This window comes from Amblyraja radiata, chromosome 45 (assembly GCF_010909765.2).
Source record: "Amblyraja radiata isolate CabotCenter1 chromosome 45, sAmbRad1.1.pri, whole genome shotgun sequence".
Classification (NCBI taxonomy): Eukaryota; Metazoa; Chordata; class Chondrichthyes; order Rajiformes; family Rajidae; genus Amblyraja; species Amblyraja radiata.
In genome coordinates, this window is record NC_046000.1 from 2057384 (window position 1) to 2071281 (window position 13898).

Below are 13898 nucleotides of genomic sequence, written 5' to 3' on the forward strand. Positions count from 1 at the left end.
TAGGGTGGTAAAGAAAGCTTTTGGTATGCTAGCCTTTATAAATCCGAGCATTGAGTATAGAAGTTGGGATGTAATGTTAAAATTGTACAAGGCATTGGTGAGACCAATTCTGGAGTATGGTGTACAATTTTGGTTGCCCAATTATAGGAAGGATGTCAACAAAATAGAGAGAGTACAGAGGAGATTTACTAGAATGTTGCCTGGGTTTCAGCAACTAAGTTACAGAGAAAGATTGAATAAGTTATGTCTTTATTCTATGGAGCGCAGAAGGTTAAGGGGGGACTTGATAGAGGTATTTAAAATGATGAGAGGGATAGACAGAGTTGACGTGGACAAGCTTTTCCCATTGAGAGTAGGGAAGATTCAAACAAGAGGACATGACTTCAGAATTAAGGGACAGAAGTTTAGGGGTAACATGAGGGGGAACTTCTTTACTCAGAGAGTGGTAGCTGTGTCGAATGAGCTTCCAGTGGAAGTGGTGGAGGCAGGTTCGATTTTATCATTTAAAAATAAATTGGATAGGTATATGGATGGGAAAGGAATGGAGGGTTATGGTCTGAGTGCAGGTAGATGGGACTAGGGGGAAATAATTGTTCGGCACGGACTTGTAGAGCCGAGATGGCCTGTTTCCGTGCTGTAATTGTTATATGGTTATATGGTTATAAAGACAGTGCCACACCAGCACCTCTACTTCTTCAGAATAACAAAGCATTTTAGCAGCTCTCCAGTGACTATCAATTTCTGCTTATGCACCACTATAGAAATCATTTATCCAGCAGCATCATAGCTTGCTGGTCTGTCCGGTATCGCAAAAAATGCAGAGTTGTGGAAACGGTCCAGTCCAACACAAACCAGCCTGCTCCATCAACTTAATCTACAGCTCATGCTACCTCAGGAAAGCACCCAACATAATCCAAGGACCACTCACAACCTGGTCATTCTATTTCCTCTCTTCTGCTGTCAGGTAGATAATATGCCAGTTTCAAATCACGTACCAACAGATTCAAGAACAGCTATGTGCCCGCTGTTATCAGACTGTTGACACCTTTCATATGTTTCCAATCTTCCAATTCACCTCGGTGTGGCCCCTTGCACTTAATTTTATTTTTGCACTAATGTATTGTATGAGTGAACGATCTCCCAGCATTACATGCAAAATAACTTTGTCACTGTACATTGCTACATTTGACAATAATAAATCTACTCCAAAAACCAAGAGATGACAAAGGCCTGAGGTTCACAGAGATCTTAGGGTCCTGGTGCATGATTCTCGCATGCAGACGCAGACAAAATTAGTGAATTTAACAGGTTACCTGATGTAAGGGAGTGGGGTTGCAGAAGGCTGTATGTATAACAGGTAGGTGATTTCAACTTCCGTTACACTGACTGGGTCTGCCATAGATTCGAGGCTATGTGGACGGGGTGGAATTTGTTAAATGCGTCCAGGAACGATTTCTCAAGTAATATGTGGAAGGGCTTGACAGAGAGGAGGCGACACTGGGCCTCCTATTGGTAAATCAGGCAGGCCAAGTGACTGAAGTGTCAGTGGGGAGCCAGTGACCATAATTATATCAGCTTAATAAAAAACAAGTAAATAAATTATATTTCAGACATACAGTGAGTTGATACCACAACTGGAGTCTGTGTCGGGTGTTGGACTGTTTAAAATACAGGGTCGCTCATGTATGAAAGAGGCGAATCCGATTCCAGGGATCAGAGACTCTGAGGAGCGGCGGAGTCAGCGAGTTTAACAGTTACTGAGCTGGGAAACTACACGTAACCCCCGAGAATCCACAGCACGGGTCGATCGTCGAGGTAATTCCACCCTGGGAACTGTGCAACGGGCCACCTGTCTGAGCTGTGAATGTGCAGACGTGAACATTGTGTCAGAGAGTGTGTTGAAGGGGCGGGCGGCTCAGGCTGATGTCAATGTGTTTGTGGGTCCGAACACTTTGCCGGATTTCCCAGCCCCACTGGTGAAAAATGTAAAGCTATCAGTGGCACGCGATCGCCCCACTTCCCAGCTCAGTCCTGAAGTTGGAATTAACCGGTTAGTTTACGTTGCTTTCGATATTTCTGACGATAAGCAGCGAGCATGTCAGCGATCGGGGCAGAGAACGCCCTCAGTGCAGCAGTGAAACCGGGCGAAATGGAAAGCGCTGTCTTTAATTCGTATCAAATCTACTGGACAATAAACATGCCGGTCTCAGAGATGTACCGAGACCAGTTTAGGTCTCCGAGCTATCTGATTTTAATTGGAATCGGAGAGTTTTTGAGGACAGAGAAACACAGCGAGGCGAAGGGGCCGTGATCTGAGAGCAGGATGTCTCCGCCCCGTCCGCTCGCTGCCTTTAAGTTGCGCTGTGCCGCCGCCTCTCGCTTAATTTCTCACTCAGTCCTGAGCAAAGATCTTTGGTCCTGAGTGTCAGAGAGAATCTGTGCAGAGTCACCGATATGACCGAGACCGCAGCCGCTGAAGCGGCTCCTCAAGCCGGCCCCGCCGCCCAGACCAAGGCTCCCAACAAGAAGAAGGCGCCCGCCCGGAAGAAGGCAGCCGGTCCGAAGCTGGGCGACCAGATCGACAACATTGTGGCGGATTGCCACGATCGCCGAGGGATGTCTTTCTATGCGATAAAGAAGGGACTGGCAGCCAAGGGTGTGGATGTGGAGAAGTGCCGCCATCTGATCAAGACGGGCATCAAGAGGAAATTAGTAAATGGTTCCCTGGTTCAGATCAAGGGCGTGGGCGCCTCTGGTTCTTTCAAGACCGGTCAGGGAGAAGGCGCCGTGAAGTCGGCAAAGAAAGCGGTTCCAGCAGCCAAAACCTCCAAGAACAAGAAATCAACGTCCAGGAAAACCCCGACCAAGAAATTACTGGCAAAAAAATCTACCACCAAAAGATCATTGATGAAGAAATCTCCCTCCAAGAAAGTTGTGGCCAAGAAACCAGCGCTTAAACAAATGGCGGCGAAGAAATCATCGCCCAAGAAGGCGGCGCCGAAAAAACAAAAAAAGGCCGTAGTCAAAAAGGCGAAGGCGGCCAAGAAGCCGGTAAAAGGCCAGGCGAAGACCAAATCGGCGAAACCCAAGAATGCAGTGACCAAAAAGTGAATTATAAAGCGCACATTGTAAAGACCTGAACCCAACGGCTCTTCTCAGAGCCACCCACATCTCTCAGGAAACAGCTGATCCAGACTCAAGCGATCCCTGTCCCAAGACAAGCTCAGTGCCAGTGGGGACTCGTTTAAATTACCGGGGGTTCCTTGTAACTCGCTGACATGAGAGGAAGCTGTCTGTCACTTTGTCTCCTCCTCTCCTCGCCTCTCACTCTCTGCGTATGTCGGGCAGGTCGGGGCGCTGCGTATAAAAAGAGACAGCACCAGTTAGATTATCACTGAGCAGCGACTCGAGTGAAGTAGAATCATGTCTGGTCGAGGGAAAGGAGGCAAAGGATTAGGCAAAGGCGGAGCAAAGCGGCACCGCAAAGTGCTTCGCGATAACATCCAGGGCATCACCAAGCCAGCTATCCGCCGCCTGGCTCGGCGTGGTGGGGTCAAGCGGATCTCGGGTCTGATCTACGAGGAGACCCGCGGGGTGCTGAAGGTTTTCCTGGAGAATGTGATCAGGGACGCGGTCACCTACACCGAGCACGCTAAGCGCAAGACGGTCACTGCCATGGATGTGGTGTACGCTCTGAAACGACAGGGCCGCACTCTCTACGGGTTCGGCGGCTAAATAACTACCCCCTTTATTCCAACACAAAACAAAGGCTCTTCTAAGAGCCGCCCACAGCCTCACAGAAAGAGCAGTGACTAGGGCAGAGTAGATGCAGATAGAAATGTGTTTTTTTAAACTAGTTATTCCACCACTGAACATAACAGATTTTAGCTTGATCACCGCGGTCATTAGAATGCAAAGCCGACAGTAAAAGATCATAAACAAGACAAGGCTATGTCAGTTTCCCTTTTACCGATATACCTCCCTGGGTAACAGTCGCTTATTTCCACTCACGAGCAGAGCTGAATTCCGTCTGCACTGGGATCCGATCTGTAAATCCGCGCCGCATATTCAGTCATGATTTAAGCGAGAAGTTAAAGTCAAAGATCTTGGAGCAGAGCAAGATGGGCTACTCCTGCGAAATACAATGGGCTGACGTGTAGTACGCTACGGAGGGGATCCTGGGCATTTCCCCCCGCCCATTTTAGTAACCGGAGCCTACCTGACCCGACCCGACTCGCAGTGTAATCAGTGTTGCGGGGCAACAGTTTGTGAGCGTGGTATAGGGTTAGATTCATAATTCTGTCAGTTCATACTTCTTGTCAAGAATAAAATTTGACTTTGGGAATTGTCTTTTTTAATGTTTTTTTAAATCATTTCTTTTTAAATGGCTCACAAGCAGTGTTTGAGTTGATTTTGTAGTAACCGGCACCGACCCGACTCGCTGGGTAATTGACATTGCGGGGGAAGTTTTTGTGCGTGATATAGGGTTAGATTCATAATTCTGTTAGTTCATAATTCTGTTAATTCTTGTTAAAGAATAAAATGTTTATAAACACACATACATGAATGTGATATAAATGTATATAATCATATAACACACACAATTATATTTCTTCTGATCCAATGGTGAACTTTATTTCAGTCTAGACAAGGGACATTAAATAAGAAACATTGTAAACCTCCCCGCAACTTCACACACACTAGGCCTTATCCCCACCCCTCAACTCTTCCCCCCCCCCCCCCCCCCCCCGGCACTCCCTCGCCTGCTCCCACACTACAATGTCTCCCCCCCTCCTATGCCCCTCTCCCCGGGCCCCACACTCCCTCTCCCCGCTGCCCCGGGCCGCTCACTACCTCTCCCCGGGCCGCGCACCCCCTCTCCCCGCTGCCCCGGGCCGCTCACTCCGCCTTTCCGGGCCGCGCCCAACGCTCCCTCTCCCCGCTGCCCCGGGCCGCGCACTCTCTCTCCCCGCTGCGGAAATAAAGATCCGATCTTTGACCGGATGGCGGGGACTGGTCGCTAAAATGGGCCCAATAATCACCCATGAATCCGCCCATGAGCGGACTACACGTTTGCGTGAGAGTAACCCATCCTGCTCTGCTCTAAGATCTTTGGTTAAAGTGGATTTGATATTAAGTTGACAGAAACTGAATTCAATTTGAAATTCAACCCACAACCAATGATACTGCAGTCCGTGCTATCTGGTTGGCCGAGCTTCCCCCACCCCACCCGGCCGGCCCCCCTCAGACCTTCTGAAACAGCCGCCTGGTGCTGACAAACCTGCAGCCACTCGCAGGGATGGGACACCGTGAGTGACATCTCTGCTCCATCCATTCAGAGGCTGTGGGCCGGCCCTTCACCAACGCTACAAAAGCGGGTCCCAGAGCAGGCTCCGTCATTCAGTCCCTGTATTTCACACTGCGCTCCCACTGTTGAAGCAGAATGGCCCGGACAAAGCAGACAGCACGTAAATCGACTGGAGGGAAAGCTCCTCGCAAACAGCTGGCGACCAAAGCGGCGCGGAAGAGCGCTCCGGCCACGGGCGGAGTGAAGAAGCCTCATCGCTACAGGCCCGGCACCGTCGCTCTGAGGGAGATCCGGCGCTACCAGAAATCCACCGAGTTGCTTATCCGCAAACTGCCCTTCCAGCGCCTGGTGCGGGAGATCGCTCAGGACTTCAAGACAGACCTGCGCTTCCAGAGCTCGGCCGTCATGGCCCTGCAGGAGGCCAGCGAGGCTTACCTGGTGGGGCTATTTGAGGACACCAACCTGTGCGCAATCCACGCCAAGCGAGTCACCATCATGCCCAAAGACATCCAGCTGGCCCGCCGCATCCGCGGGGAGCGCGCCTAAACTCCACCTCTCCACCAACAACAAACGGCTCTTTTAAGAGCCACTAATCCGGCAGAAGAAAGAGCTGGGGCTTTCTAATGTCCTTTTACATCAATGTTCTCTTCTTTCTGCGGGCTTTTATCTGAATTGATGCCGCAGAGACGGCTGCTGAGTGGAGTCTGACTTCAGTCATTCAAGTGGAACTGGTTTCGATGTAAATGCTAACACGGCTCATGATGGTGTGTACACGACCAGCCCCTGTTCGCTCTGCGCCCCCTTTTCTCACGCGCTCCGGGTTCAAGGACAACAAACGCCTTTATTACGCACTTTCCACGCGCGCACCTCAGTCGCTGATCAGTCCTTCCACAGACACTGAGTTACACCATCTCCATAATGATCGGCGGGCGGCGCGACTCACCTGTTCCAGCGGCCCCTACAGCCTGTCTGTCTTTTTTTTATTTCTTGTCTAGTTAAATGTAGTTGTTCGTGTTTTTAATAGTGTTTTTAACTGTGTATATGTGGGGGGGAGGGGGAAACTAAAAAAATCTCTTCCCTGCACGGGAGACCCGACCTTTTCCCTGTCGGGGCTCCGTTGTAGTTGGGGCCTAGCACCGTGAAGCGGCCTCCAGCCGGAACGACCTGGGGGCTCCAGTCACGGAGGCGGCGGAGCTGCGGAATTACCATCGTGGGGCTGGCCGGCCTCGGTGCGTGGGGAGCGGTGGTGACTCGCTGCTGCGGCCCGACTCTGGATCTCGGAGGCTCCAGCAATGCAGCTTCTGTGGACTGTCGGGAGCTCGCGGGCCCGGGTGGAGACCGCTTTCCGGAGCTCCCGCAACGCAACTTCTCCAGCCCGTGTCGCGGGGTTGGAACGACCCGGAGCGGGGCCGTACTTCACCCGGCGCGGCTTGATGGCCGCGGGATATTCCATCGCCCGCCGGGGGCTCCAACTTTGTGACATTTAGACCGGGAGCGGGTCGTACATCGCCCGGCACGGCCTAAAATGGCCGTGGGACTTATCATCGCCCGCCTGGGGCTTCGACATCGGGAGAAAAATGGAGAACAGGGGAGAGAAAAGACTTTGCCTTCCATCACAGTGAGGAGGAGGTTCACTGTGATGGATGTTTCTGTAAATTGAATTGTGTGTATGTCTGTAGGAAATTGTCTTTGTTTGTATGGCTGTGGAAACGGAGTTTCGTTTGAGCCTCACTGAGGTTCAAATGACATGTAATAAATATTGTATTGTATTGTATTGATGAGGCCGGTTGGAGGGACAAAGGCGGCGACCACATACTCCAACTCCAAGTAACGATCCACACAGCGCTAACGCTGTTGACGGAAATCCTAATGGCTCTGCTCACGCACCGTCTCACTGAAAGTGTTGTGTTGATATTTGGACATCGCTTTGATGCAACTGGTTCGATATTTCATTCGCAGGCGATAGTTTTCATTCTGTGTAATTTGATCAAATTAGCCGTCCAAACCACGGTATAATCCACATGCGAGTACATTCCTGCCCACCTCATTGAAACCGAAACTTCACCCTCGCCTTTCTCGTTAGTTTGTTTCAATCTTCATACACTTCTCTCAGTGATCCATCCCTTCAGATTGAATTAACGTAAACAAGATGTTTGTGTGTTTGTTGCTGCTGCTGTTTTAGTTGTGATGTGACTGACTTTTAGTGACTGCATTCTGTTGTTTTGAACGTGTGAGTCCCGTTTTCTATTCGAGAAACATTGCTGCGACGGCTCCGAGAGTCATTAGACAATTGATCGTCAATAGTCTAATGTTCTTTATGCAAAGAGCGATCTCTAACATGTTCTATGAATAGTGTTTGTACCCATAAGTTAGCAGTTTAAAATGGTAAGAATGCATTCATAAAAATCTTTCAGGTAATTCATTCACATTCGGTGTGTCTTGTTGGTGGGTTAGGATAGAATAATTGGGATGCGGGGATCCAGTATCACACATATGTGTAATTATTTTAATTTTTTTGCCTGAAAAGACATTTTCTTTTTGGGCGGGCTTTTCAAACCTGTTATTTTGGGGCCAGGCGGTTATTTTCCGCGAATCTCCGGTTGTTGTCTGCTCATTGGAGAAAGAGGCAGCTGTACGATTGGCCTATTTGAAATCACCAATGAGATGAAGCACTGCGCTACCAATGGGAAGCGCTCCACCGCATTCCTCTAGAAGCTACAAGAAGGGCGAGTGCGGGAGGATTTCCTCATTCTTTGTGCGTAGAAGTTGGTGGAAATGACTGGACGAGGGAAAACCGGCGGCAAAGCCAAGGCTAAGCCTAGGTCACGCTCGTCCCGGGCCGGACTGCAGTTCCCGGTGGGTCGTGTTCATCGGCTCCTGAGAAAGGGCAACTATGGTGAGCGGGTGGGTGCCGGAGCCCCGGTCTATCTGGCTGCTGTGCTCGAGTATCTGACGGCTGAAATCCTCGAGCTGGCCGGCAACGCAGCCCGGGACAACAAGAAGAGCCGCATCATCCCCAGACACCTGCAACTGGCCGTCCGCAACGACGAGGAGCTCAACAAGCTGCTGGGAGGGGTGACCATCGCTCAAGGCGGGGTGCTGCCCAATATCCAGGCCGTGCTGTTGCCCAAGAAAACCAGCGCAGCCTCTGGCACCAAGAGCAAGTAGATCAGCGAAAAGTCAACCTAACGACCCAAAGGCTCTTTTCAGAGCCACCTACAGTGTATCAAAGGGCTGAGCACCGGCTGGGTATTTCCGTTCAGAGGACCGCTTCGTATGTCTTGTGTGGACGCGCGTCTTATTATAAACCACCCGGGCTAACACTCACTCCCCGTTACGTCCTCATGAATAAAACCATCATCTACAGCAAACAACGATCCACTACTGTCCGGGTTCCTCCACTGTCCCCCATTCTCATGTTCGCCAATTACATGTTTAGTTCAGAGATACAGCGCAGAAACAGGCCATTCGGCCTGGCGATTCCACGCTGACCAGTGATCCCCGTACACTAACACAAGCCTACACTCACTACGGCAATTTACACATTTTACGGAGTTAATGTAGGAAGGCACAACATATGCTGGTTTACATCGAAGATAGACACAAAATGCTGGAGTAACTCAACGGGACAGGCAGCATCTCTGGATCGAAGAAACGGGTGACGTTTCAGGTGGAGACACTTCTTCAGTATCATGTTCTCTCCCAACGGGTTCAATGGGGCCCGAGTGGGGAACTGGGGAATTTCAGAAAGGTCGACAGTTCCAGACTATCAATCCGCAGAGAGTTAACATTTAATCTACAGTAATCTGTGTTACAACGCCAAGTACTCAATACTCTGACTGATGAAGGCCAAAGTGCCAAAAGCCTTTTTGACCACCTTATCTACCTGCAACTCGACCTTCAAGGAACCATGCACTTGTACTCCGAGATCCCTCTGGTCTACAACACTACCCAGAGGCCTACCATTTACTGTGTAGGTCCTGCCCTTGTTCGACTCCCAAAATGCAACACCTCACACTTCTCTGTATTAAATTCCATCAACCATTCCTCTGCCCACCTGGCCTATCGATCATCAGCAAACTTGCTAATCTTGCCCTGTATGTTCTCATACAAATCATTGATGTAGATGACAAACAGTAACGAGCCCAGCACCGAACCCTGTGGCACACCACTAGTCACAGGCCTCCATTCTGAGAAGCAACCTTCCACAATCACCCTCTGCTTCCTTCCATGGAGCCAATGTGCTATCCATTCAGCTATCTCTCCTTGGATCCCTATAGATCTAACCTTCCAGAGAAGCCTACCACCTTTTTCGAATGCCTTACTAAAGACCATGTACACAACATCTTCAGCTCAGCCTTCATCAACCTTTTTGCTCACGTCTTCAAAAAAATCAATCATATTTGTGAGACACGACCTCTCACGTACAAAACCATGCTGACTGTCCCTAATCAGTCCTTGCCCATCCAAATGCCTGTTTATCCTATACCTCAGAATACTCTCCAGTAATTTACCAACTACAGATGTTAAGCTCACTGGCCTAGAGTTCCGAGCATTTTCACTGCTGTTATTCTTGAAAAGAGGCACAACATTTGCCACCCTCCAATCCTCTGGTACCGCTCCTGTATTTAAATACGACTCATACATTTCAACTGGGCCTCCCGCAATTTCCTCTCTAGTTTCCTGCAATGTCCTCGACTATATCTGATCAGGCATCGGAGATTTGTCTACTTTCAAACACGACAGTACCTTCAGTACTTCCTCGACATTACCTGGAGTATTGTGTGCAGTTTTGGTCCCCTAATTTGAGGAAATACATTATTGCTATTGAGGGAGTGCAGCGTAGGTTTACAAGGTTAATTGCTGGGATGGCGGGACTGTCATAGGCTGAGAGAATGGAGCGGCTGGGCTTGTATACTCTGGAGTTTAGTATGGTGAGAGGGGATCTTATTGAAACATATACGATTATTAAGTGTTTGGACACGCTAGAGGCAGGAAACATGTTCCTGATGTTGGGGATGTCCAGAACCAGGGGCCATAGTTTAAGAATAAGGGGTAAGCCATTTAGAACGTAGACGAGGAAACACTTCTTCACACAGAGAGTTGTGAGTCTGTGGAATTGTCTGCCTCAGAGGGCGGTGGAGATCGGTTCTCTGGATACTTTCAATAGAGAGCTAGATAGGGCTCTTAAAGATATCAGAGTCAGGGGATATGGGGAGAAGGCAGGAACGGGGTACTGATTAGGGATGATCAGCCATGATCACATTGAATGGCGGTGCTGGCTCGAAGGGCTGAATGGCCTACTCCTGAACCTATTGTCTATTGACAGTAACCCTGACTGCTCTCATGACACTTCCAGTGACTCCTCCAATTTCCTCCGTCCTACTGTCTTTCTCCTCGGTAAATACAGAGTTTTTAGTTCCCGAAACTCCTACAAGGATGCACTTGATCCCAGCTGCCCGGCACATATGTTCTTCTAATTCCCGTTGACTATTTGAGGGTCTGTAATACACCCCCAACATGGTGATCATCCATTTCTTGTTCCTCAGCTCCATCCATATAGCCTCACTAGACAAAATGTCCATAATGTCACCTCTGAACACAACTGTGACATCCTCCTTAACCAACAATGCAACTCCCCCAACTCTTTTTTCCTCATCCGTCTCTCCTGAAGTTCCTGTACCCCACAACATTGAGCTACCAGTCCTGCCCCTCCTTCAACCAGGTTTCAGTTATGGCTCCAACGTCCCGTACATATCCACGCCCTAAGCTCATCTGCCTTACCCGTCAAGCCCCTTGCATTAAAATACCTGCAGTTTAAACCAACCCTCCTTCCTCGCTCTCCAGATTTTTGCCTATTCTGTCCATTAACCTTTCCCACACCACCATCCATACCAAACTATAGCCTCTCCTGTGCTTCTGTCCTGCATGAGATCCCACCCCCCTGCCAATCTAGTGTAATCCCTCCCTCCTGTGTATGGAGTTGGAATCGTTATGTGCTGTTCTGGTCATCAGACTACAGGAGGAACTGGAATACGCAGGGGAGATTCACCAGGGGAGATTGTTGCCTGGGATGAGGCGGAACCTGATAAAGATATAGTAAAAGATTATAGGGACAGAGATAGCATGGATAGTGAGAAACCTTTCCAAGCCTTTCCTGATTAGTTAGGATGTCAAAGATTATGGGGAGAAAGCAGGAGAATGTGGCTGAGAAGGAAAGGTAGATCAGCAAGGATTGAATGGTGGAATAGTCTCAATGGGCTGAATGTTTTAATTCTGCTGCTATGACATAAACAAAGGCATGTGAAACTAGTGAGCATCGCTTCCATGGGAGGACGGAGAGGTTTAGAGGGTACGTGAGGATTATATTTTCATCCATTGGCTGATTGCAATGTGAGACACTGCCTGAGAATGTGGGGGATGCAGGTACACTTTAAACATGTGTAAAGTATCTGGATGAGTGATTGAAGCATTACGGTGTAGATTGTTACAAAACAACAGATGATAAATGGGATTGGTGCAGAGGGTCCTTGATGGCCAGCATACTGGGCCACACAGACTGTCTCTGTGCTGTACAACTCCATCAGATGTCATTACAGAGGATGCAAGGAACCTCTTAAAATGGCTGTTGATCAGGAACTGGAAGTGAGGGGAATTCAGGAAAATTACACTAATCATTTAATTGATAGTAATCTGATGCGACACATGAGCAAACATAACATTCTTGCTGACAACCAACATGCATTTAGGAGGCATAGATCATGTGAGTGTTAGCTTATCCTGACGACAAATGACCTGGCCAAGCACCTTGATAGTAACGTAATCACGGATTTAGTTGTGCTGGTCTTTTCTAAAGCATTTGATGTCATCCCACACCAGAGACTGCTTCGGAAGCTTGACTTCTATGGCATTCGTTCCAACACGAAACAATGGATTTCCGGTTTCCTGACAAAACGTCTTCAGCGTGTTTGTGTGAACAGAAAGAGCTCCAATTGGCATCCAGTGTTGAGTGGTACACCTCAGGGCACAGTACTTGGCCCACATCTATTTTTGCTTTACATAAATGACATCCATGAAAAAGTCACAAGTACGACCAGACTATTCGCTGATGATTGTTTGCTGTACCGTCCAATTAAGTCAGCTGATGATGAAGATGCTCTCCAAAAGGATCTCGATACTATGGTTGATTGGTCACAACAATGGGGCATGCAGTTCAACCCTTCCAAATGTGAAACCATGCGTGTCACCAGAAAGAGGAATCCAGGCGAAACATCTTACAATATACTTGGTGCCACCCTTGAAGAATCCAAACAAACCAAGTATCTTGGCATCAAATTGCAGAATGATCTGCGTTGGAATGGTCAGACTCATCATGCAACGGTGAAAGTAACAGGTGTCCTAAATTTTCTGAGGCGCAACTTTCATCATTGTTCAACATCTGTCAAGGAGAAGCTGCACTTCACCCTCGTTAGACCTCATTTGGATTATGCAGTTGCAGCATGGGACCCATACACAAATAAAAACATTTCTTCCATCGAACGTGTCCAAAGACAGGCAGCTCGATTTGTTACTAACACCTATGAGAGAGAAGCAAGTGTCACCAAACTTCTGAATTCTCTGGGGTGGAACACTCTCCAAGACAGACATGAAGCTCACCGTTTGACCTGTTTTTACAAAATGTTAAATGGTCAGCTCGACATAGACTACAAGACCTACACCAAACCCAAACCAATTAGGAGCAGACAAGGGCATTCAATCCAATTTGTGATCCCAGCTACAAAGACAGGTGTGTACAGCAATTTGTTCTTCCCCCGCACAATTAAAGCATGGAATAATCTCCACCCTACTATAGTTACCCAACCAGATGCAACTAAATTTAAAGTAGCTCTTCCTTCCCAATAACCTTTTCTGGCTTAAGTCCTCCCTCCACCACCTCCAGTTTAAATTCCATTTGGAATATTTTGGAGGACCATGAAACCAAGATCCAAGAACCAAGGGAATTGTTTACAAACCCCATATTGGAGCTGACACTGACAGGTGATTGGGTCATCTTCTCTTCATCCCAGTGGTGTACAAGAAGCACCTGGTGAGTAGATGGGTGCCTTGTTTTTTTAAATAACCAAGCGTACACAGATTGGGGGAAGGTTTCCCCCCTTAAGATAATGAAGGAGGACAATGTTTCCTAGGTTTTCTGAAAGGCAATACATGTTTGATCAACTTCATCACTTCTTTGATAAGCAACATGTATTGTCGTTCATGAGGCAGCAGTGGGTGTACTCAGCAGGCATTTGATCAGATGCCAGATCAAAGGTTATTGTGGAAAATAAAAGTTCAGAGATTGGGAGATGACGTGGGTGTGAACAGAAGCGAGTGGACATGAATTAATCTTTCTCTGGTTGCCCACTGACATGAGTGGTATGTTACAGTGATTAATGCCCAGGCCCAAACTTCTTACAATTAATGTGAATGACTTCTCTGACAACCAAAGTTTTGATAACTGTATTACTGATAATATAAAGAGAGCTATGAAAGTACTTTGTGAAGGGTACATAAGGAGGATACAATGATCTATATATGTGTCAGGTAAATG

General features: G+C 48.2%; 4 protein-coding genes across 4 annotated transcripts in view; all 4 read left to right on the top strand.

Annotated features, from left to right (window-relative positions):
- LOC116968503 (histone H2B-like) overlaps nt 1-13898 on the top strand; it is a 158304-nt gene that overhangs the window by 133310 nt on the left and 11096 nt on the right. The window lies entirely within an intron of this gene.
- Nucleotides 3392-3789, top strand: LOC116968584 (histone H4). The gene has a single exon (XM_033015353.1). It carries the CDS (start codon nt 3424-3426, stop codon nt 3733-3735), a length of 312 nt encoding a protein of 103 aa, XP_032871244.1. The 5' UTR covers nt 3392-3423; the 3' UTR covers nt 3736-3789.
- LOC116968535 (histone H3) lies at nt 5444-5906 on the top strand. Its single transcript, XM_033015302.1, has one exon. The coding sequence runs from the start codon at nt 5444-5446 to the stop codon at nt 5852-5854; it is 411 nt and encodes a 136-aa protein (XP_032871193.1). The 3' UTR covers nt 5855-5906.
- On the top strand, nt 8020-8486 carry LOC116968540 (histone H2A-like). The gene has a single exon (XM_033015307.1). The coding sequence runs from the start codon at nt 8084-8086 to the stop codon at nt 8474-8476; it is 393 nt and encodes a 130-aa protein (XP_032871198.1). The 5' UTR covers nt 8020-8083; the 3' UTR covers nt 8477-8486.

Excerpts from the sequence above, each read along its gene's own strand:
- LOC116968540 (XM_033015307.1), top strand. The coding sequence starts at position 8,084 with ATGACTGGACGAGGGAAAACCGGCGGCAAAGCCAAGGCTAAGCCTAGG.
- LOC116968535 (XM_033015302.1), top strand. The coding sequence starts at position 5,444 with ATGGCCCGGACAAAGCAGACAGCACGTAAATCGACTGGAGGGAAAGCT.
- LOC116968584 (XM_033015353.1), top strand. The coding sequence starts at position 3,424 with ATGTCTGGTCGAGGGAAAGGAGGCAAAGGATTAGGCAAAGGCGGAGCA.